Raw genomic sequence first — 25314 nt, 5'->3', positions numbered from 1 at the left:
AAACTTTAGTATGAATTCAAATACAAATTTAGTTATTTTTCAAGTAAATAATGCATAAAATAATTTATGCAAAATTGTAATGTGCTTGATAACAAAGGAAAAGATTAACATAAAATTTTATACATATCTATTTTTAAGTGTTAAATTTGTCTTAACAATTTCAATTACCGCTTTTATCCCTAATTCTGAACGGCTGTGTCCATCTACTTTATTTGCTTGTCTTAGTGTTTGTTTCACACGATGACTTATCCAAAAATAACTTTGGCTCTGTCTTTTCCTAAAAAGCAACTTTCTGACTTGTCCAAAAATAGTTTTGGTTCTAGCTTTTCCTAAAATGCAGCTTCTTTGGTAAAGCTGAAGCTATTTCGTAAATCGTTTGGCGGAAACGGCTTATCCTAGAGTCGAAGCCATTTTCTGTATTAAAGTGTTAGAGAGAGCCGATGAAGCTACTATTTGTGGCTTATTCTTCGTAGAAAAAATGGTTCTAACTTTTAGGTGCTTTTCAGAGTAAGATATTTAAAAAAGGTATTTGGTAGGGCTCTGGCTTTTTTTTTGAAAGAAAAGCTAGAGATGAAGGGCCGCCAAACAGTCTCAGCGATATGTTTATAATGTGAATATTATCTTTGCCTAGCCTCTTGAAAATCTTCGAGACCACCACTCTGTAAACTTCTACCATAATCTCTTCCTTGCAGTCCATCCGGCTTACCCTTCATATTGTTGTTCTTTCTTTTATACTCCTTCCGTTTCTTTTTATTAGTCGCTGGATAGTGTAATTAGGCGTTTTTTAATTATATCATTTATATTCTTTCTCTATATTTATTCGTTGTAGACTTTTCTATCTATATTTTATTTCTCTCTAACAATATTCTTTATATCTCGTCTTCTTTACGTTAAAAATCTATATTAGGGATATATTTTGCTTAAGTTTTTTTTATGTATTCATAACACTTGTAAATGTCTTATATATATTTCAGTTTTAATTAATATGTTGTTTGAAGTATAGAAATAGATAGTGGAGAGTAGATAGTCTCTATATAAAAAAAATGAAAGAGTATCTTCTATATTAGAATAGACTATTGAGTTTCAAAAATTTCTAATTCATTTGCTGACACAATATTATACTAATTTTGTTCTTACATATTTATCGTTCACTAGCTTATTTTAAACTAAACCGCAACAAAAAAAAAGAACAAAGTGAGTATCATAGAAATGTTTTTATTGCACAATTCATCTGCGTGCGACAAGTAACAAACCACCATCATCTCTACATATGTTTGTACCTGCGTATCGTGCCGACATTTCTCCCTTCTTGATCTGAAAAATAGAAATGTGTGGACTGAAAGGAGACTGCATCTATCCAAACCTGCTAGCTTCTCTGGAGTTGGGAAAGCTCGGATGATACCAAATCCACGGAGGTAACGCACAACACTGGTTTGTTGCAAGCACTTGGTCATCAGATTGTTACAGTAATTCTAGGTGTAAACCATATGCAGGCATGCAGCCTTGTAGGTAGCCTGAGTCGAGCTCTCCAAGTTCAAACCAGGCTCGCTGGAGGTCGGCTCGTTGATAGCCCAGCGGCTCAGCCGTATCCCATCCGTTCGGCTCCTTTCCCGTCCGTTCTGACCTTCGGGCACCGGCGCACCGCACAGGCCCTCTCTGCCCCCTCGCCAATCGCCATGGCCATGACCGTGGCGGTCACCTGGCTCCCGTCGACCGCCTCCCGCGGGAGAACCTTAGCCGCTCCGCTCCCTCCGTTCGCGGGCCCTATCTCCATCCACATGCCACTGCGGGCGCCGCCTCCTATTCCCTTCCCCACAAGCCGCGCCTCGCCGTCGCCTCCGCACAGTTCGATTTCTCCAGAGGTATCGCGTCGTACCTCACGTATTCTTTTTTATTCCACTTGCAAGGACGACTTGGATGCCGTTATTTTATTGAGAAAATATCTTCAATGTCATCTAAACTTATACCAATCCCATAGAATTTATAGCTTACTTTTGATGCCATCAAATTTAAATTTTAATCCCTTTAATGCCATCGCCGTTAGTTTAAGGCGTGGCTAACGCCGTTAGTTCCATTTAAAGCAAATCCCTTCAATGTCATCAAAATATATACCGATCTCTTCAATGCGACTAGAAATTAGTTCGATATATTTGAGTTTTAAAAATTTCCAGAATAAAAAATTATGGAATTGAAAGGATTTTCTTGCTGAAAATATAGCAGTGAAGGGATTTTCTCGTTGATATATCTATATCTGAAAAACAGATCCAAGGGTTCTGGGCTTACATGCTCTAACTACTATACGACTGTATTATTAAACTTGATCTTATGCGTTGTAAGGAGCAAGCAAAGCAGCTTGTTTGGAACTGTACTAAACAGAGCTTGGGCAATGGCCACCGGGCAGCGCCACTGTGCAGACCAGGGTCCAGTGCTGTCACGGATTTATGAACGACCATCTACAGTTCCGCATTCCCTATGTTACACTATCCGTTGGAGACATCCTAAGATGACACTATTTGTGCTAGTATTGCATTATTTAGGGTGCCATGTTAAAGGCCACTGGCAAACGAGTTGGTCAAAACGTCACGACAGCAAAACGTCTGTCCGTTTGTTATTCCTAGATTTTTTTAGCACATCAAACACACAATAATCTGATTCTGGCACCCATTCTCACCTCCCAGGATGCTTTGCTGCTCCTGTGCTCAGTTTTCAGGGTTTAGGACCAAGCACCAAGTATGACCTGCAAACTGTACTGAATGCTAACCTAAAATACCACCATTTACATATACCGAATGTTGTCTTGCCTGCTGACTCATCATTGATTTTGTCCCTGATGAAATTATCTGTATACTTGTACACTAACTGTTCTCATGTTGGGTCACATATATTTCTATGGATGCCTAGGTAGTCTATATTATCCTTCTAGGACTAGGAGCATGATATTTTGACTGGTATATTTTTAACGTACTGAAATATATATATTGTATAACAACTTATTCTGCTATTCTCTTAACAAACTGCATATATGATAACAGCTGTTCAAACGGTATGGCGGGTCGGTAACGATGCCGTGGAGGCCGGAAGTAATCTTGTCCCAGTATGTATTCCTTTGCCATTCATATCGCTCAAGCTATTGTCCTCTTAGTTCTGAAGAAAATGTTTTTTCTCGAAGCTTCGGTCTCAAGAAAATATACTGAGATAAGAAACTCTAGTTCTGCTTTTTTCTTTAAGATTTGAAATTGAAGTGATTATCCCCTTCTTATGTCTGACAGGGTTCAGTTCCACGACCAATTGCTAGGATAGGTGTTGCCGTTGCTGCTGTGTCGGTTGCCCTTTTCCTTCTTAAATCCATTGTGTCCACTGCATTGTTTGTTCTGGTAAGAAATCACAACATTTGTGGTATGATTCTCTTGCCGTTGATGATCAATGTGCTGTGCGCAATATTGAATGACATTTAGTCATGTAGTAGCTGTAGTCACCTACTTGACAAATACCAAATGGACCCTACACTTCCAATAACTAACATATTTACAAGAATTAAAGCCCGTCCTTTTGACATTCCAGTCTTTTGTGGTACTTGATCCCACCAAATGATGGGTCATGTGGTCGTAGGCAATGATGGGCCTCATATATCTCGGCTTCCTGGCTATGAACCCAAAGGAGGCCTCCGACTCTAGGTTGGATGAAGCAACGGGCGACCCATCGGAAGACCAAATTGAAGAGGCCCGAAGGATAATGGAGAAATACAAGTAATGAACCTGCACAAAGGTGTTGTACTCTCAGAGGTATGATTTGTCTGTAGTTTCCTTACATGACGTGATGGACCGATGGATCTGATTTTAGCACACTGCACTTAGTGGTTTGATATATGTAAATATAGTTGCACGCATTGTTTAAAAGGCGTCGCCTAGGCGACGCCTAGGCGTCCAGGCGACATTTTTTGATAGGCGTCCGCGCCGCCCAGGTAACCTTGAGTATGGTGTTCGCCTAGGCGCGGTAGGCGTCTGGGCGACGCCTTTCTCCCCCCTGGGCGACGCCTAACCTAGGGTTTGTTGGCACTGGATTTTGGCACCCAATGCGCTAGCTTTGGCGGGCGTTCCCTCTGTAAATTGGCGCACGTTCCCCTTGCGCGCGCGGCTGGCGGTTGTTCTCTGATTCTCTCCCCTTGCGCGCGCGGCTCTTCCTGTGCGCGCGACTGCTCCTCCCTGTGCGCGCCCTGCACGCGGCTGCTGCTCGCCGCGCGCCAAAGCTGCTCGCCGCTCGCGGCTAGCCGGCTGTTCCCCCTCCCTGGGCGCCCCTCACTAGTAGAGTGGTAGACTGGTAGGTCCTCCTCCCCTGCTTTCTCTCAGGTGTGAACACCCAAAAATGATGTTCCTCCTCCCCTGCTTTCCCTGGTTTTAGACTTTCAGATTTTTGTCAAGTGTGAACTGTCAAGAAGTAGAACTCAAGACTGCAGCGAGTAGCGAGTAGCGACAACATAATGTCTTCTCCAAATGAAGCTCCATTTTTTGTGGCTGGTGAGTATGACCCGAAGAGCGATCCTACCCGAAAGCCACGGAAGTCTACTGATCCAGGGTGGAAGTATGGATTTTGGCCAGATCTTCAAAATAAAGATAAGGTGGAATGCACCCTATGTGGTCAGGTTGTTAGTGGAATGCACCCTATGTGTGATCTTACATGGGACCTTGTGGATAATGCCATTGGAGCATCACAAGCACTCCGTGGCCGAAACTTACCAAGAAGAGCTCATAATGTGTATTCAAGAAGAAGTTCTGTTGCTGCACAACATATGTCAGAGGCTGAAGAGGAAGGTGAAGATGAAGAAGATGTTCCACATGATGATGCAGAAATCACAGATTGTGAAGATGAATCTAATGGTGGCAATGATGGTGAAGAAGGGGAGGCACCCAATATCCCAGGAGAGTTTGATGATGATTTTGAGCGACGGGAGAGTAGCTATTGCTAGATTGCATTAGCAATTTAGCATATTTGCTGCATTACAAACTGCAGCTAGTTACTATTAATTATGCAATTACAAACTATCTATGTGGCTATTTCAGATTTGGTATTGTGCTGTTTTAAATTTTGTGACTTGCTATTGTGAATTTGTGATGATTTCTAGTTTATGAGCTGTAACAGCTGTTTGGTTGCTTGGTATTTGGCTAGTAAGGCGTCGCCTAGGCGCCCGCCTAAGTCGCCTAGGCGTTCAGGCGGTGGCTGGGCGCCTAGTTCCGCCTAGCCGCCTTTAAAACCATGGTTGCACGACTGAAATGAGTCCTTTGGACCAAATGAATTATGCAAATCTACAAGAGGCTAACAACAAAATCATTCTTCCAAGATTTATTCATCACGGAAATTGGATGGTTGAAAGAAGACCAATCCTTTAGATACCCAAGCTTGTTTGGGTCCTCCAAGGTTAGTGAGTAGTCCCTTGGCCACTCAAATTGTCTTCTTCTTTGGACTAATAATAGGTGCATCAATGAACACTCTCTTGGTAAGCAATAACAAAAATTAAATTTAATTGAGGATGTAACATTGATCTTGTTCTTGCGTTGTTGCTTTATATGCCACTTGCTTGCATCTAGAGCAAAACCGACTATTACCCTTCACAAAACTAGTCTCGTGAGGAGTAACAACCGTCTTTCCATTCTTGGGGTGTAGCTCAATCTCTCTTTGTTGAGCGATAGTTGTAGAAGCGAATGCTTACTCTAGTTCTATTTCTCAATAACTAAGCCCCTTTAAACAATTCTAGTTGCTACGTATCTAAGATGACCTCACTCAAACATGCTAAATAGCAACTATACAACTACACTAGAGAGCTTACTAGAGAACTAAAAACAACTAGTTACAAAATGAGCTTTGATACACAAGCAACTACCACACTAAACAAGAATATGGAAGGTAAAGCAAGTGTGATAGCAATTAAACCAAATTGGACAAGTGAATGAACATAATAATTTATCCTCGTGGTTCTGTTGGTTGCTAGCAATCTACATCATCCTTAAGTTCAAGATAGGTGGTTCACCTGCTAATTGGTATCACATGACAAGCCCTCAGTTAGGGTGTCATAAGAACCATACCAGAGAGGCACTCCAACTAGCCACGATTCCACTAGAGTTGCTTTTTGTAAATCTCCTGCGGGGAATAAGCATAAAAGCCTCTCATAAGATTACTGGAGCCAGTAAGACCGTGTCCAACTGTTCACCCATATGGTCATCCAAAACACTATTTTGCGCTGTAGACTGTACTGTTCACAGAGTGTAGTTTGAATATGGGTATAGGGATACGTAAGCTGCTGGAGATAGCCTAACAATCTCCAATAGCCGCTCAATGATTCCACGATTTCTAGGCTGTCTAGCTGGCGACAATTATCAAGAGTAACAAGAGAATAGCCGGCTTAAGCCGCTCAACTAGTGCTACAAAATGCAAGAACTAATATGATGCATTAGTAGCTCTTCAATGTCACTAAAATGATGATAAATGATGCAATTGAGTTGAATGTTTTTCTTATCTCTCAAGAGGCATACATAAGTGATTGGGGGTGCATAGATGCCATGAGGTCTATTTATAAACTCCTAAAGAAATCTCATATTTATCTTTTCGTAGGCTAAAATCGGAGACACCAAACATATTTGATGCACATGTACCACCGACGCCCTCCCAACGGATATAACTCCAACAACTATAAACTAGTTGTTATTGTGTGTCAAGTGTCCTATGCATACACTAGACATGACATTAAACATGTTTGATGCATGTTAGAGCACTTGTGTGCATTTTACATGATCGCTGAGTTTTCTATCTGATATGGTATCTGACACGTCCACTGACCTTTAGAGCAGATGTTGTCAGTTTGCATGCTCTCTGAGTCATTTGTTCAGTGCGCCATCTGGTGTATACCGTCCTCCATTATGCTCACCTAATAACTATGCAGCGTATACGGAACAATCTTGTATCAGGTGCACATGTCCGGTGTATCATCAGACACGTCCAGTGCATGCAGAATAGCTACACCGAGAGCACTTTCTCGTGTCCTCTCAAGTGTGCCAACTCTTAAATAGTTTTTCAAATATATTATAGCAAAGTTAGCATTTTAAGATTATAGCAAAGTTAGCATTTTAAGTGTTTTTCATAAATATTTTTAGCTTGGTCTCATTGTGTGTCACTTAGGCTTATATGCAATGCACATAATTCCAAATGGCACTATATAATCGATTTGTCTAATTAAGCTTCCCCCTTAACAATACAACCATTTATTCTAAATTTGATCACACACTATTGCATCTTGATCATCAAAATAAAAAATCCTAGCTATACCTTTGTTTTAAGCTCTTGCATTTTATTTCTCTTTTATTCTTTTTCTATCTAAGCACTTGATCAACGCTTATGGCCATTACCATCATCTCCATGGTTGTCATTCGTGCTCAATCTTAAATGTGGACTTAACCTTGCTTATACACAACACTAGAGTAGATGTTAGTCCATTATGCTATCTCCAGTAGATCGTGTGTATGGTCGTGCAAAACATTGTTTTGTACTGTAGGCTGCACTGTTTATAGAGTGAAGTTTGAAATAGGAGATGAGATGAGAGATAGGATGGGTAAGCTGCTGGAGACATCCTAACCTGTCTCAATTACTAAAACCACACTTGGAGCTTTTAACACACTTTTCGTGCAAAATACTTGAGAGTGTGATGCTATGATTCCAACCCAAGACATGGGGCTTCACATGTTTCCTTCTTACCACTTTGTTATAGAGCTGTTTGTGACTAGTTAGTTAGAAGATGCTTTTCTTTTATTCTAACTCCGAAAGAGCCTTTAGTACCTGTTGGAGCCAACAACTGATACTTATATGTGCTCGAGCTGTACTAATCTATGCTCTCGAGGGATTAGCATTGGTTGTGGCTCCATACGGTACTAAAGAAGGGGCATTACTACCGTTTAGAGTCATTGAGCAATACCAATACTTTGTCCTGACAATTAGAATCCATATTGATGCTTGCGTCAGTGTAGGTTCTAACTCAATCTGTACCAATGCTAGGGGTCTAAAGCCCCTTTCTCCAATGGCGATCGACCGATTAAGATAATGTTTTTGTCTATCACATTCTTTTGAGAGAGGTGACATAGCGGTCGGTTAAAATGCTCCATTGTAGCCAGGCCTCAGACCATAGATGAACCAAGAGCACTATACATTGTGTACCCTTCAGCAGCTACCTGCTACTGCAGCATGTCACACTCACTCTTGTGACACGTCAGATGTGTGCTCCATGTATGGTGGGACAACTAAGACAAATCAAAATTAGATGGACCTCTATTGAGCAGAGCCCGCTATCTTCTCTATGTATGAATGACTCTCTCATCTCTTGTGCTATAAAAGGAATATGTAGAGCAACGTAAAAAGGGTTCAATATCATTCTCTCTAGGGGTAGACATTCAGATTCTAAGTGGTAGTTAGGGCCGTTCTCACTGGGTAGCTCAGATATCATCTGAGTCTAAGCTGTATCCACATTTGCACCTAACCAATCACCACATAGATGACGTAGGGTATTATGCTTAAGAGTCCAAACCTCTTTATATTGTACGTGTGCATACAGCTATATCGATACTCTGATCCAGCGGTTTTAGGTCTGCGCTCCTCTATCTTTCTATATCTCTGATTTTTCCTAGCACTTTGGTACCGTGGTGTCTTACTCTGACGACAATATATCTACGTTCTTGAGCTCATCATACAGCGCTGGAGTCTGGAGACTGGACACAATACACAAATGTATATCCAGCGAAAGTGAATGCTCGAGTCTCTCCTGCGTCCCAGCCGGCCATGTGCCAAGGTTAATCATTGGAGTTACGTTGCGCCAACAGAAACAGAAAGTGATGAAACGTCAAATTGGATCGAAGCAATGGAATGATCCGCCGCTGCAAGTACAGTTAGTTAGCGACGTGTACACAGCACTGCGTGTCCAATTCGATCACAAATAAAAAGGCTCAAGTTCAGGTGTGTAGGCTCCGACTGATCCAGCTACCACCACATATATATAGATCCTCGCATTATTAGCTGCCAGAAAGCTTGCTTAAGGAGTGTATACCGCTGTCACCTAATTTGTCGTTGCCAGGGCGAGAAAACACAATCTGCAGATATGATATCCATTTGTATTCATGCTTGCTGTTGGTATAACTCCATGAACAGACGTAGTTGGACGCGTACCTGGTAGTTCCCAAGTGTCCGTGACTTGAAACCAGCGGCGCAGTATATGAAGTAGTATTCCCATATACGGATGAATTTCTCATCGAAGCCCAGGGCCAAAATTGCACTGCAGAGGACCGGAGCAGCATTTATATAAATCTGGTTGATGTCAGTAATCATATATAATTATATACCGTGCTAGAACTGTATTCTCTTTCAGCATCATATATTAAAACTAGCTCCAACAAGGATCTGGGTGCGTTTGGTTGCAGCATAGTCAGAACAGGGACCTCCACCGGTGTCCTCTCTCGTCCCTCCAATTTTGAGGGATAACTAGGGACAACACTGGGATAGTCATGTCCCAACCTTTGACCCTGAACCAAACAACCTTATTTGAGGGATCGTCCCATCCGATCCCGTCCTGTCATTGTAAACAAACGCATCCTAAAGGGTCATGTACCCTAAATTTAGAGGATGATGTCGTCATCTACTCCCTCCAGCAGCGTTCTTTAAACAGTCCTCTAAATTTAGAGGACGCTGTTGGATCCTCTATATATAGAGTTTCTCGAAATGGTTCTTTATCCATTTGAATACTTCAAACAACTGGTTTACTAAAACTAAAATATGTAAAATACATTTTAGAGTATGACAAATACGTATGTACAAAAATTTAAAAGTAAAAATGTCTCTAATATAGGTATTTGTGTATAGATGACGTGATTTAGAGGACGTTGGAGAGTAAGCAGATATAGAGGATATAATCTTTTAAAGGAGATTGTAAATGACGACGAATATAGAGGACAGATATAGAGGAAGTTGCTGGAGACAAGATAAGGCAAGGAGAAATACGTGTACGCTGTATGCCAGCATCAGCTACTAGCGAGTTATGTTGTGTACTACTTACTCCTTATTGGCCATGAAGTTGTCCCTCCACTGTATCAGCGTTGGGTAGTAATGGTACCCAATATTCTCAAGGTGCTCGATGCTGCACTCCAACAAATTGGATCAGCATATACTATGTACATAGCTAATCAGCAGAGATCGATATATAGATGATTGGCGACGTCGTGTACCAGAGCCTTGATGCTGCAGACATGGCAGACGTGATCCGGGCTAACGAAGGCAGGCAACCCCCAGGGAAGATGTATTCCTTGATGAAGTCTGAGCTGCGCCTGTATTCCTCATACCGTTCTTCTGGGATTGAGATGAACTACATCCGTGCAAGTTAGTCGATCACAAATCATGCAATTGGGTCTACGGCGATGCATATAGAAAGTTCATTGTGTATATAGGATGTAGATACCTGCAGGACAAATATGCCGTCTTGAGCCAAAAGGGACTCGCAGCAGCCGAAGAAATCGTCCATGTATTCGTGCCCAACACCTTCGATCATCTCGCTGAACCGTCAAACACATTTTTCATGCATGCATCAGCTCCCTCGTTATATTTTTCAGCCATATATATATCAGGAAACTAAATTACTTATAGCAGTCTCCACACTGCAAGAGATCAATTTAATCTACATCTACAGCTAGCAGTACTAACCAAGAGATGATCCTGTCGTATTTGCGCTGAGTTGGTATTTGACGGTAATCACACAACATGAAGCTTATGTGGTCCTGCCAAGCATAATAAACGTCAACATTATTTTTTGGAAGAGAAAACTAAACTAAGATAACCATTAGCAGAACAAAAGGGGCACATGTTTCACACTAACCTCTAATCCAGCTTCTTTCACCTTTCTCTGTGCATATTTCAATTGCTCCACTGATAATGTGATCCCAGTGTATTTGCAACCAGTTTGCTTCACCAATTGGATTGCTAAGCTGCCCCAACCACAGCCAATCTCAAGAACATGGTGATCTCGCTCCACTTTAGCCTACGATCGATTTAGCATGAAGCACATTGGTAATCCATCTAATCATAATACACATGTATGCATGAATATATATGCAAGTATTTACTATCAGACTAGTACCAACTTAATTTATACTTTCAGCGTCTAGTATACTGGTGATTCAACAGATCCTATAATATACAAGCATGCGTGAATATATATGAAATTATTTATTGTCAGACCAATATAATAACTAAATTGATAGTTTCGGCATCTTGTACCTTATCGATTAGGAGGCAAACTTTCTGTAGCTGGGCTGCCTCTAAGCTTTGATCCTCCGTCTACCATATAAGGCATGCACAAATCAAGAATCAGTACTTGATGGTACTAGATCAGCACTTTGTTCTCAGGCTAGACGACCAAGTTAGAGACGAGTGGCACACGTTTTCTTTTCTCGAACACACGAGTGGCACTAGCTAGTTGATCACAGGTTCACAACACAAACCTTGAAGATGGCACAAGAGTAAGTCATCGATGGATCCAGGAAAAGAGAGAAGAATTCATTACTCTGCATGAACATAAGAAGAAAAAATTGTAAACATAGATGGGAGCCTAAAGCGGAATGAGAATGGTGGCATTACTGACCAGATCATAGTGTTGAGAGATGTTTTGACGTGTTTGTGAGACAGAATTCCTCCTTGCTATGTGACGCAGGAAGTATTTAGCGGAGGCAACCCCAGCTGTCAATAGCAGGGGTGTCCACCAACCCCTGACCATACAAATTACATGTGTACATGATTACTTAGCAGTTTTTGTGAAGGAAATACTTAGCTGTTGATGGTAGAAATTAGTACTAGACTTCATATACACTGCTTGATTTTAATTTTAAAAATGGAGAAATTTGGAGGGGACTAACCTTTTACCAGCAGCGCTGCTACTACTCTTGTTTGCGTCCCTGTTCGCAATGAGAATCTGTAGCAAAATGATTCATGGATGGAATCCAAAAGTAAACATTAAACGATACTATACATGTACAATTAACTAGTACTGTATCTATGCACATGTGACATGTGCCAATTTGATCCCTAAAAAACATGTGCCAATTGTTTGACTTGACTATTTAGATTGTAAGATCTAACCAGGAAAAGATTTAGAAGACCTTCTCTCTTGTCTACAAATGAGAAATAACCGTTAATGTAGGCATCTGCCAAGCCAAGGTCTGCTTCAGTTGCAACCTGCAGAATGTATTTCAATTTCAAGTGACATGAGAGATCAGAGCCAGCAAAAGTTGTGGGACAGAATCGTGAGAAGAAAAAAGAGAACCTTCCAGTAAAACATGGGGTCATGTACTCGCAGGACAGATTTCACATGGCATTTTTTGCCTACTTCACCAAAACTGAACATAGTGCCTCCTTCTTCAAGCAAGCTAGATACAGAATTAATCAAGTCAGAGGAGTCACAATTAAACATTTTTGTGATATATTGATCAATTGGTTGAACAACTCACACCAAGTTGCCGACAGACACATATTGACCAAGAAATCTTGTTACCAGAAGACGCGCCCCAGCCTCAGACCACGATGGGATCATCTGTTTTGGGTTCACCAAAAGGTCACTCTCCTTACCAAGCAAATCTTGAGCTGCAGCTTTCCCAGCCTGCAGGGCATGCATCAATTCCAATGTCATATTGGAAATATCCAACATACTTTGTACTTCTACATGGAACTACAAAGGTAAAAATCCCATCCAAACATTGGTAACTAGGCATTGCAGGTTGTAGTACAGTACCTTGAGTCCATCTTCATGGAAACCATAACCTGTTATCGAATCAGAAGATACATAAATTTCAGAACTAATCACAGTGTTGTAATTGCTGATATGCTTACATATAGTTGGTAATTTTTTTAGAAAACACTCCTACTTAGTGCTTTTTGATGAAAGCACTGAAAAATGATCTTTGTTGTTGGATGCTACAAAAAGCATATGTATTTTCTGCAAGACACAATCTACAGTACTGCAGTTAATATGATTAGTTCATTTGCTGTAGGACACTGGACTCCTGTAGTCGTCCAACAGCAAAAATCCATTTTCTCTGTCTTTCTGTGAAAGCCAGAAAGTCAGAGTGTTCTTTTTAATAAAGAATGCTTTTATTGATTTCAAAACAATTACATCAATTGATACAACTATCTTGACTCTTGCTTCCAACCTCTGCATTTAGAATGCACACAGCCCACACAGCGTTTTGAAATAAAACAGACAGACTGGCTCAATAGATGCAAGCCATGTATATCTTTCAGCGTTTTGAATGTCCTTCTTGATGCAAGCCATGTATGTATTACTAAAGGTTAATTGGTGGAGTAACTTACCTTGGTATGCCCCACAAAACCAAATTCCTCTGTTTCCTTGAATGTGATGAAGCTCAAGAGAAGCCTTTGCGGCAGCCACAGATGGGACAGGGTGGCTAGTGTACCATTTAAGAAAGACGTGGTCTGGGACATGAGGAGGATTCAGCGTCACCAGAAAAGGTCTGCTTGTAGATTCTATGTTCTAGAAAATATTCCAATAAGGATCTATTAATCAAAGTACATAGTGGCATAGTGCTATATACATACATATATTAAGTAACAATACATTGCTAATTGCTGCTATCCATGTTAAGGCAAGGTAACTACCTGAAGCAGATTTAGCCAGTAGGTTACACAAACCCCCTTGCTTGTCGTCCCCAGGAAGTTCCAGGAACTCCAAGCAGACAAACTCCGTGGCATCAAACTTTTATCGGAGTGGAGGTATATATCACTGCAGTGAAAGCGCAAATGGAGATCAGATCCAAACAAACAAACCTAGATCTGTAGGCACATAGCATGCATTACCTGTAGACGTACTGAAAAGCTCCTAGGATCCTCAATTCTTCATGTGTTGCTTCAGCTCCTAGAATCTTTAGAGCATCAGGTGCATGGACACCAAATATGATTCTGTCATACGTCTCCTCTGAACCATCAAACACTGTAACCCTGAAACCTGAGGCAAACAGAACAATACCGATCACTTGTTTTGGATGAGTTACCAGATGATAACCAGAAGAAATTCTGGATGAAGATCGTGCATTAGCAGTACCTCCCTCAGAACTTGAAACAGATTTGATTTCACAGCTGGTTTTAATTTGGCAACCCATACTTTCCAACTCCTCCCTTACCTGCTGGTGTGCGCTACTTGAATTGATCAATCACCCTTTTTTCAATTTATTCTTCTAGAGCGGTGAAGAGAGAAAAGGGACTACAGAACAGCACCTTGTGTACATAGGAGTGCGAACGACCCTTCACGGTGAGCCACTGGGGGCGACCGAACAACTGAATGCACAGTTAAAATGCAAGAGAAAAAAATTAGCATCCATAGCAGAAAATTAGTCAGCCTAGTTAACAAGCTTGTTCACCTGAAGAAGATGATGGTTACGGCAGAAAGAGAGCACAAAGAAAGCAGAGAATCCCAACACTCCTTGCGATGGGCATGACCATATACACGCACAGATCGGGGTCTGCAGCAAAGAAAACATGCCGTTTTAATTTGCTCCAAACTGAAAACATATACACAAACAACGAACAGAGGAGTACAAGGTAAGCCTCTTGGAAGAACTGTGAATATCCATGAGACCGAATGAATTGCCCGAGAGTCTCATTCCGGTCCATATCAGGGTTGTTTTCATGGTCCTCCAAGTACCTGCAAAAGCAAGCTAGCATCAGTTCTGGGTTATCATATATTTGTTGTAAGTAAACTACTAAGTATGCAGTGACACCATAGTTAATGCTAGTTATTCGGGATGAGATCGAGATGTATTATCTCACCTGAGAGCATCGTTCTTGAACTTGAGTATCTCCCGAATCATGCGCCAGAAACTAGGGCTGAGTGCATTGCTTTTCTGTGCCAAGAGTCCTGAGATGCCATTGCGGCTGCCCCACTCGCATCTGCTGCCGCTGGCCCCCAATTCCGTGCTCACTGAGAAGGACATGTCGGATATCTCCATCTCTACACCGAGCCCTTCAAACCACTCCAGCATGTTTGGGTATGTTACCTGAAATTTAGTGCATTGATATGTCACAAGTTCTATGGTATACGAAAGCACAATATTTGCAACACATAAATTCAAACGGTGCACAAAATTTGTGCCGTAATTGGTGCACCACTGGTCAAAATTGTAAATCTTGGTAAACCCACAAAATTCAGTTACTGGTAAAACTGATAGGAAACTGTACACTTAAGTTGTCGTTCCACTTACCTGCACATTTTGCCAAGTTGATCAAGGAGCTCTATCCTGTTACCTTTATATGGATCGTGGTAAGGCGTTCTAACATTTTAGCACCACAACAATGTTGCGTTTGCCATGTGGGCAGGACACACTCTGATGTGATGTTGGCCAGGGTATCTGACTAATATGCTCACCGCACATCACGACGTGCATTGCCTTTTACAATGCCACTGACACGCAGGCCAGCCTATGTTAACTTTTGTTTCCTGATAAAAGTTTACGCAAGTCAATTGTTCTGTGAGGTAGGTACATACTTAAAACAGGTAGGTACATACTTAAAACACGCAATCATGTATTTTTGCTCTGCCAGTAGATATGCAGTTTTGCTCGCTAGCACATAATACAGCCCAAGATTAGCCATATAATAACTAATGTGCACTGGTCATATGCAAGTGTGACCTGTCAGCTCCTGTCAAATATGTCCACTGACCAAACTAGGTTATGCTGGTGGTCAAGCATAACCTCGAGGCTGAAGCTGATACTAACCGTGATTGCTCAGCTCGTTGAGGACGGTCCAGACCCTGGTGCGAGCCTCCTTGGCTGCCGTGGCAAGTGGCCGTCCACATTGAGCTGCATGGGGAGCACTTCTCCATGGACGACCTGGCGGTCCACCACGCTGCACTTGAGCACCATTGATCGCCGCCTAGAGACAGAGAGGGTAGGAGTACGTACGCGTACGGTGTGCCTCACAGGCATTAAGACGAACGCTTGACGTGCACGGGCATGGGGCGCGACTAAAGCACGGATGAACCGCACCAGCACCGACGCCGGGTCAATTCGCAGTTTATCGTGTACTTGGTTGCTCGTGTGGCTCTGCGCTGACCAGTGACCACATAGAGATAGAGGAGACCTGTCATGTCACCCTCAGCAGAAGCCATTGATCGCTCTGCCTTCGACGCCGGATTGTTCGTTCCTTTGCGGGCGGTTGTGGCCTGGCTTGTTCTCACCCCGGTCGCGATCCGTTCTCCGCCGCCCCGGATCTGTCTGTCCACCTCGCACCGCCGCCGGTTCTCCTCCTCGTCGGGGTCCGCCGGTCCGGTGTTCCTCCTCAGCTTTGCTTTGTTGGCGAGCAGCTTACTAAGGTCCTCTTCATCCTGTGAGCAGGGTCGCCGTCCGGCGATGTTGTCCCGACCTGGTTTCCCTGCTCCGGTGCTGCTTCCACGCCGATGGAGGAAAGGCCGAGGTCATCACGGCGGCCAGATGTATCCAGTGCTTGCAAGATCGGGTCACAGTTTCCCGTTGCTCTCCTTCCTTGGTTGCAGACGCTAGATCCTGCCATGCATGCCAGGCTAACCCAACCCAATAGCGTCGAGCCATCAATGTGATAGAATCCGCCTCAGACGATGACCACCATTGGTTCTTGGTCACCCACGGGCCACGGTCGACATCATCCCTACCACTTTTGTTGTCTTGTCCACTACCACTACCCGTCTAGCCTACTTCCTTGCCTTTTCCTCTAGTTTGTTTGGCACCCTCTCGAACCCTGAACCTTGAATTTGACCGAGGTTGATGCCGATGGTACAAGAATAATGGTGCGTGTGGTGTTACAAATCTCATTTGGATTACTTGATGCGGGAAAGTACATCTACAACCTACTAGTAACTAAGTAGATGTTTAAACTAGCACTGACATGTGCAAGGTGAAATAATAAAATAAGAATGTTCAGGGTGAGAATCAATATGGTCTAATGAATGAAGTGTGTGTGGTAATTTGACTAGTCCAAATGTTGTGATGTCACTAACAAAGGTGAAGGTTGGACTTGTATACGGGCCGGGATGAGAAAAAGACCTAATACCCTGTAGAACAAAAAACATAAGTCCATATAGATTTACATTTGTTTGCGCGAATATATATAGACAACGTAGCACTGACTTCATCCGTTGTGAAAATAATTTCATAATATATAACACTTTAATTTCTTACATATTTTATATCCTACGTATATTACTAGTTAAGTATATTATTGATGGACTTAAATTTCCATAAGGAGAAAGCACCGCCGTTTGCAAGGAGAGATCCCGAGCAAAGCATCCCAAACAGATCCAAGCCGATACATGGACCCACTAAGATTAGAGAGGATCGGACAAGACACAATAACACAGCAGAGATGTTCTACAAGTGAGGCCGACAGCATTCCTAATTAGGGTAGCATCTTATCTGGTAATAGTAACTCTAAGCTATTGGACATCTATCGCAATCAAGCAATATGACGAGTCGTAGAATATAATATGGTACATGTGATCTTTTGGAGAAAGGGGGCCGAGACAGGAAGGTGATGACCACGTTTAGCTGGTGATGACCACGTGAGCTTGTAAGGTCACTGCTGCCTCCACGTCGCCTCGATATTGCAAGCACCCTTTCCGGGCCCTCTGGTGTGTTTACAGGGAACATATGCTGCATAAAACTACCTAATCTGGATTTTTCGTACAACGTCTTTTTTTTGGGCTGACGTGTTATATATATATATATATATATATATATATATATATATATATATATATATATATATATATATATATATATATATGATTTTCCACGCTCTTGTTCACATGTCCAGCTACATTTTTTAAAACCCTCTTGCATATATACGGGCCCGATTGTTTGATATTATAATATATCTAGATTATATTTAAAAACCCTATATACTTAGGATCTGTTTGTTTAAGATTATAATATATCTAGATTATATAATCTACCTTATTTTGAACTAATTATAATCTCAAACAAAAACACTCAGCCGATCGAAGGTTATTAAATGAAAGGTCTAGAATTAGTTTGTGCATATGTACTTAAAGATGGTCTTATATACACGATATGTTCTCGTATTTATATAGTTACCATATTATTATGTGTTCGCATTTTCGCAAGCTTGATGGGTTGTTTGCGTCTTATTACCGACCAACTAATCATGCATGGAGCAATTAACCTCCATGCGAATAACCTAAATTATTCCCCATGCATATTGAATCTAGTTCTGCCAAGCCATTAATAAGAAGAATAATATGGGAAACGGAAAGGAAAAGTGGAACAGGAGACAACAGATGAGCTGCCGTTGAAGCGCAGAGGATATCGTCGCAAGGGAGGAGGGGAGAGCTGTTCATGCCGAATGGCACACAGAATGCCCGTGGATACGCCGCGCGCGAGCGCGCACGAGAAGCGACCATCACGACGCGCTTCTATCTTACAATATCATAACTACATATGTATGTGTGTACGTTGGTTGTACGTACCCGGTTGAAGACCATGAAGCCGAGGTCGAGCTGCACGGTGCTGGCGGCGTCGGCGTCCTCGACGGCCACGGTCCTGGCGTGCCCACCGAGGTAGTCCTCCTTCTCGTACACGGTCACCCGGGAGCCGCCGCTCCTCGCCAGCTCGTGCGCCGCCGCCAGCCCGCTCACGCCGGCGCCTACCACCGCCACTCTCATCCTGGCCTCTCTATCTCTACCCGGTCTCTCTACAGTACCCAATCTCTTCCCGGGCCCAGGAGGTCGATTCGCCAGCAGCAGCCGCTCTCAGGTCCTGGCGGCTCGCGCGCCTCCCCCTCCCTCCCTTTTAGGCTCTAGCCGTGTGCCCTGCGCCCGACTGCCCGTATGGCCGTATCCCCGTGTGTGATAGGGTTTTGTGGGGTTGTCCGCTGGGCGAGCAAGGAGTCCAGGACCTGTCCGCCTGTGGCTGTGGGACCGGTGGGAGCACAACAGCTACACCGACACCAACGTGTCTGGATGTGATACGCGAACCGACTATTTGCGACTATTCCCGACATGCATGCATTGCTTCCCCTCCGTAGACGCATCCCGTCGCTTAGAATATCCGCACGGGTTACTGTAGCCGTGGCACGAGATTCATTATTATATGATATAGTAAGGTATGAAGGAAGTATTTAGGGGGAATCGTTGCGGGAGATGAAAAAACAGTGGATAGAATGTTGATGATGCGACATAAAAATATGATATAGGAAGAACCGCTGCGGATAGCCTTAGGGCAGCCACAGTAGCGTAGATACAGACATACACACCCTCTATAGTAAAATATTCATATCATCGAAATATGGATATACTATACTATAGTAAATCTTTACAATGGTGTGTCTATAGTCATAGATATCTATAGTTGTTTTTAATACTTAATACACTCTTTGTACCACATCGGTTTCTGTGTATAGGCTTACTCCAGGTTCATAGATAGCACCATTCTCTTTATTCATTTAATTTGTTGCCATATAGGATAGATGCTAACATGGATTTGTGTCTATAGTCGTAGATATCTATAACTGTTTTTAATAATTAATACACTCTCTGTACCACATCGGTTTCTATGTATAGGCTTACTCCAAGTTCATAGATAGCACCACTCTCTTTATTCATTTAATTTGTTGCCATATAGGATAGATGCTAACATGGATTTCTTATAGAGAGCTGATTGTGCACCATTGCGACTGCTCTTACGACTACATGTTTGTTTTTACGTGTCGTGTCACTTGAGTTCTCGAACTCTCGAAATCTGGAAAACGCTGAAAGGATCACGATGCCCAAGAGGGGGGGTGAATTGGGCTTTTCTAAAAATCAACACTAATTAAAACCTAAGCAAGAGCTAAACAAGAGCCCAACTTCACCCCAACAACTAGCACTAAGAAAATAATACTAGAAATGTAACAAGGCTAAGACAATGCTTCAAATACTTGCTAAACAAATACACAAAGTAAATAGCTTGAATTAAGTGCGGAATGTAAAGCAAAGTTTAGAAGACTCCTCCAATTTTTCCCGAGGTATCGAAGAGTCGGCACTCTCCACTAGTCCTCGTTGGAGCACCCGCGCAAGGGTATCGCTCCCCCTTGGTCCTCGCAAGAACCAAGTGCTCACTACGAGATGATCCTTTGCCACTCCGGCGCGGTGGATCCCTCGAGACCGCTTACAAACTTGAGTCGGGTCACCAACAAGATCTTCACGGTGATCACCGAGCTCCCAACGCCACCAAGCCGTCTAGGTGATGCCGATCACCAAGAGTAACAAGCCATAGACTTTCGCTTGACCAAGAGAAGCCTAATGCAAGTGGTGTGTGCTCTAGGTGGCTCTCACTAGCGCTAATGAGGAACAAGCGCGGATTATGATTCTCTAATCTCCTCACTAGGCTTTTGGTGCTTGCAATACTCTACCAAGGTGCTGGAATAAATGTGGAGTGCAAGACATTGAATATGGTGGGTGGAAGGGGTATAAATAGCCCTCACCCACCAACTAGCCCACCGGACAGTCCGGTGCGCCACCGGTGCGCCAACGGTGCGCCACCGGTGCGCCAACGGTCACTTCCAACGGCTAGTTCTGACACAGAGCCGTTGGACTCATGGCGCACCGGACAGTGAACAGTCCACTGTCCGGTGCACACCGGACAGTCCGGTGCGGTGTCCGGTGTGCCGCTAAAATTCATTTCCGAAGGCTGCGCTCTCGGGTTTCTGCGACTGGGAGAGTCCCTGCAGTGGACCAGCCTGGCCCACCTGGCAGAGGGTGCACCGGACAGTCCGGTGCACACCGGACAGTCCGGTGCCCCAAAGCCAGAAACCCTAAGTCTTGTTTTTCAGCTGATTTTCAAATCGGTTTTCGTTCTAACTTGTGTGTGAGTTCTAGAGTGACACCTAGCACTGTATATGAGTGTGATTGTGCACCAACACTACACTAGAACTCTCTTGGTCAAACTACTCATCGACAACCCCTCTTTATAGTACGGCTAAAAGAGAATAAAAGACCTAACTAAATCGCGAGTGTCCACATCTCCTTGACACTCGGACTCCGTAGACCTTCACCTTTTGTTCCGTTGTTTTAGCCGTCGCTTCGAGTTTTTATCTCCGGGATTGCTTTCACATTGTAGTGCTTTTACCTGTCATGCGACCTAACTTACCATTTATCTCTGCAAAACACACGTTAGTCACATATAATATTACGTTGTCATTAATCACTAAAACCAACCAGGGGCCTAGATGCTTTCAATCTCCCCCTTTTTGGTGATTGATGACAACCCTACAAGTTTTGTGAGAGTAGTTTGTTTTGAAGATTCTGTCAATTGAAAGAATGGTTAGTTATACTCAGTAATTTTTGACAGAAAGAATGTGTACCATAATAATAAGAGTGAGCGCATACACATCATAAGATTCTTGTTCATATAAAAGAGAAAGTAAATTAATGAAACAAGAACTAGAAGACTGGTGATATGATATAAGGTGAAAACGTAATACACACAGTCAATCATAAGCAACGAGAGTATATGACGAGTTTGTGAGCCAAAAAACATCAAGCTAGAACAGAGAGTAGCAGGCACAAATATTACATCAAAAGGACACTGACTCTCTACTAACTCTCTAACTCCCCCTAGCTCTCACAACTCATATCTCTCCCCCTTTGGCGTCAAACACCAAAAGGGACCTGAACCTAAACATCTGAAGCAGGAGGAGGCGGCGGGGGCGCATCCGGTCGAGGTCGAGGTAGCAGAGCAAACGCCGACGGAGGGTCAGAGTCAGTCTCAGATCCAGGATCTGCGGTAGAAGCTGGAGCTGGTACTGACTCGGACGCAGGCAGCGCTGCAGGAGCTACCGGAGCAGAAGCAGTCACAGATACTGCCACAGCGGTAGTGGTAACAGCAGATGCTGGTGGCACTGGCGGCTGCGGGCAGACAGAGCTGAGAACTGGAGAAGTGAACGCCAAGGTGACCGGCCGGAGCGGAGAGGTAACAGCAGGGGGTGCAGACAAGATCGAAGGCACTACTGGAGCGTGAAGCGAAGAAGGCGGAGCAGACTGAACTGGAGGTGCTGAGATACTAGAATGCTGAAGCATGAGAGCCATGAATGCCCTACTCTCTGCCCTATCCTGAATAAGCTGCTACTGAAATGCATCCTGCCTGTCCTGCATGCTCTGAAACATCGAGAGCATCCTGTCGGATAAACGGGCCTGCTCGGCTGCCAGAAGAGCCTGCTGCTGGGTGAGAGTCTGCTGCTGCTGAGTGAGAGTCTGCTGCTGCTGGGTGAGAGTCTGAAGAATCGAAGCAAGGGCAGGGTCCAAAGCTGGAGGAGGAGCAGGGGCAGCACGGGAACTCCCAGCCTCATGATCATGTGAGCGTGGAGGCATAGGAGGCGGAGGCGGAGGAGGAACCCCAAAATCATCATCATCATCATCATCAGCTGCTGCACCCTGGGTGTCAAACTGTCGAAGTGCAGCATCCTCGGCCTGAGTGTCAAACACAGGAGCATAAGCTGGCACTGGAATCTCAGGAGCAGGACGGTAAGATCCAAATACAAGGCGTGAGGCCTCAAGGGTACTCTGAAAACGAGGTGGCTGGATCAGCTGCGCAAAGATGTGGCACAAGTAGTGAGCATACTGTAGCTGCCGTCGAGCACGAATCCCATCTAGAACGGTGTCCTCAATCTCACAGATCAGAAAGTCAACAACATCAAACTCAGAGTGGGATACCAGGGCACCAAGGAGCCAAAGCTGAATATGAGTGGTAGCCTCCCTGTATCCCATCCTAGGCAGGAGTGTCCGTCTGACGAGCTCATATAAGTACTTCGCTGCAGTAGTGAAGTCGGCTGGAGAACGTCGCGACCCATCTGTGAAGGGCGGGCGGAACAGAGCCGCGACGTGAGCTGTCCCTGGAGCCACACCGCCGTGAGGGCGACGTGGAGGATCTGAAGTGCCGTAGCAGAGACTGTGGAGGCGAGTAGACGACTCAGGGAATCCAAAAAGCTGTCTGATCTGACTGGCAGTGATCGTGACATCCTCGCGCTCAAAGCGGAACCTCATCCAATGATGATCCGGGTCAATCCAAACAGAGGCATAGAAGACGCGGACCCACTCCTCAACATATCTGCCGCTGATAGTCAGAAGGGTCAGGAGGCCTGGCAGATAGGTGAGATGCGCCTCAGACTCAGCACCGGCTGCTAGCAAAAAAGCTGGGAGATCCAATAGGCGGTGCACTCGCAGCGCAATCTGAGCAGACATCTGAGCCCTGAAGAACGACTCCTGAATCCGTGTGCTGAAAAGAACTCCTGCTGCTGGGTCTCTCTGAGCTGGCAGCCAAGACTCCACGGGTACGTACCTGAACCGACGTACCCGGGCTGCAGTAGCACGCTGAAGATCAAACAGACGAGGATCCGAAACCAGTGGACGGACCTCAGTCTCATCACGCTCCCGGAAGCGAGGTGGAGGGACAGGAGGAGCTGAAGCGGGAGCGGGGGCAGGGGAAGCAGTGGAAGCTGGCGTAGAGCTGGTAGTGGGTATGGCGGTGGAGGTGGATGGAGCAATAGGAGTGACTGGAGCAGGCAGAGTGGGTGGCGGAGTGGAAGCGGAGGTGTGAGTGGAGGAGCGAGACCGGGAGGCGAGACGACGAGCACGGAAAGCAATCTGATCTGATGGAATATCCGGCTGATCTCCAAGTGCTGCCTGCGCAGCGGCTGCTGCAGCTGCTGCTGCTGCACGAGCCTCTCTGTCCGAACGCCGCTTCTTGCGGCCTTCCTGCTGCTCCAAAAAGACAGTCTTCCCCTTCACCTGCCGGAAGGGGCGACGAGGGTCCTCGTCATCGCCACCCCCTAATGCCGACGCATTCTTCGTGCGCGGCATCTTGAACTAAAGTCTGCAAATGAGATAGAGAGACTAAGCACAGAGCAAATAGTGACTGATAGATTTAGCAAAGAGTGTGATGTCTACCTGGAAAGGTCACACGAGAGGTGGCAATCCAGGCAGGACGGGAGACGGCACACGGTCACACAAGGTCACTGAAATGACAGAAGAGGTGAGCACGTATTAGTCACATAGTCATAGGCATATGAAATGTGAATAAATACATACACAAAGAGATATGGCACGAGACGGGACGATCGATAAGTCAAAAGCCGTGAAAACGACGTTTGACGGACAAATAGAGACATAGGATGATTGGAATTCAAATTGAGGCACAAAACGATATGGGATTGAGCCGATACGTCACGAATAGGTTTATATAGGTCAATATGAGTGAAGTGTGTGCTTGGTTTGAATTTAGGCGAAGAAATAGGGTTTTGGGCACTCGGCTCGGAAACGATCGTGCAAAACGAGAATTTTGGTTAAATTTAAGCCTGGGATCTCGGATTGGCGTGAAATTTGGCAAGTAGGTTACTGGAAGTGTGGTGAAAGTGCCTGAAAAATTTGGGTTCAATTGGAGCAAGTTTGGCTGGTTTGGGCATTTCACCGAACACTTGGTGTGCGGGGATCTAGGGTTTTAGGGAAATGGCTATTTGAGGTGGGAATGCCCTCCCGAAGGAGCTAAAAACAGGTAGGGATACACACTAGAGACATTAGAGCACTGACCACCAATTGGATTCACAAGAATTCACTAGATTTCAAGAAGTGTGAAGAGGTGCACAAACAGGGGAAAGAACTGCTGTTCACAGGGAGAAACTGCTGCTCACAGGAAAAGAGAGAGAGGAGATCTGAGGGAAGATCTGCTCACCGAGGAGGGGGAAGTGGTCGCCGGAGGTTGGAGGCCGCCGGTGGCGGGAGGTTGCCGGACTACCGCCAGGAGCAGAGGGGAGGCGCCTGGAGACAGAGAGCAGCGAGCACAGGCTGGAAAAAGAAGGCCTCTGGCCTGGCTCGGGCTGGAGGCGAACAGTAGCTGTCCGGTGAACCACCGGACAGCGCACAGGAAAAGAGGAATTTTGCGCGCGGCTGCCGGTGCACCGGACATTGCACAGTGCAGTGTCCGGTGCACACCGGACTGTCCGGTGAGCCCAGACAGAGGGGAGTTTGGAAAATTTTGAATTTTTCTATCTAACTCCTAACCAAACCAAATCCCAACTTATAATCACACAAAATAACACTTGTTGGGATAGGTATTGGCACTCTCATATACTTTTCAAAATATTTTGCCATAGGCTAGTTAATTTTTAGAGAAAATAGGCAAATGGTGAAATTTGCATTTGTGCTTGCACTAGGGGTTTTCAAGAGTGATTTGAGTTTTGAATACTCCCCCTAAGTGCAGTACCTCA

At 44.3% G+C, this 25314-nt stretch overlaps 1 protein-coding gene and 1 pseudogene across 2 annotated transcripts; one reads left to right on the top strand and one right to left on the bottom strand.

Moving 5' to 3' along the window:
• The first annotated feature begins 1126 nt into the window (after positions 1-1126).
• On the top strand, positions 1127-5102 carry LOC111589238 (uncharacterized; annotated as a pseudogene).
• A 3441-nt stretch (positions 5103-8543) lies between these two features.
• Positions 8544-18835, bottom strand: LOC100281392 (cyclopropane fatty acid synthase). 2 transcript variants are annotated; one of them, XM_035964785.1, is made up of 25 exons: positions 15987-16379; positions 15801-15914; positions 14854-15080; positions 14623-14728; positions 14445-14546; positions 14302-14361; positions 14129-14207; positions 13885-14032; positions 13687-13810; positions 13381-13561; positions 12803-12831; positions 12522-12670; positions 12338-12440; positions 12154-12249; positions 11931-11986; positions 11660-11783; positions 11520-11582; positions 11296-11355; positions 10895-11056; positions 10723-10796; positions 10481-10574; positions 10251-10387; positions 10082-10162; positions 9199-9304; positions 8544-9122 (listed from the first exon to the last, which is right to left on the bottom strand). In XM_035964785.1, the coding sequence occupies exons 3-25, from the start codon at positions 15063-15065 to the stop codon at positions 9045-9047; spliced, it is 2424 nt and encodes an 807-aa protein (XP_035820678.1). In that variant the 5' UTR covers positions 15066-15080; positions 15801-15914; positions 15987-16379; the 3' UTR covers positions 8544-9044. The 2 variants fall into 2 exon arrangements, with proteins under 2 accessions (XP_035820678.1, NP_001147782.1); NM_001154310.2 differs by lacking the exons at positions 15801-15914; positions 15987-16379 and adding an exon at positions 18545-18835 and having other exon boundaries at positions 8866-9122.
• Positions 18836-25314: the final 6479 nt, after the last annotated feature.

Source organism: Zea mays, chromosome 2 (assembly GCF_902167145.1).
Source record: "Zea mays cultivar B73 chromosome 2, Zm-B73-REFERENCE-NAM-5.0, whole genome shotgun sequence".
Taxonomy (NCBI): Eukaryota; Viridiplantae; Streptophyta; class Magnoliopsida; order Poales; family Poaceae; genus Zea; species Zea mays.
This window is presented reverse-complemented; position numbering and strand designations above follow the sequence as displayed.

Excerpts from the sequence above, each read along its gene's own strand:
- LOC100281392 (NM_001154310.2), bottom strand. The coding sequence starts at position 18,739 with ATGAGAGTGGCGGTGGTAGGCGCCGGCGTGAGCGGGCTGGCGGCGGCG. Across the intron at positions 11,784-11,930 it reads AGCAGCGCTGCTGGTAAAAG|GGGTTGGTGGACACCCCTGC; the intron begins GTTAGTCCCCTC and ends TTGTATGGTCAG. Across the intron at positions 10,575-10,722 it reads TACGACAGGATCATCTCTTG|CGAGATGATCGAAGGTGTTG; the intron begins GTTAGTACTGCT and ends TTGACGGTTCAG.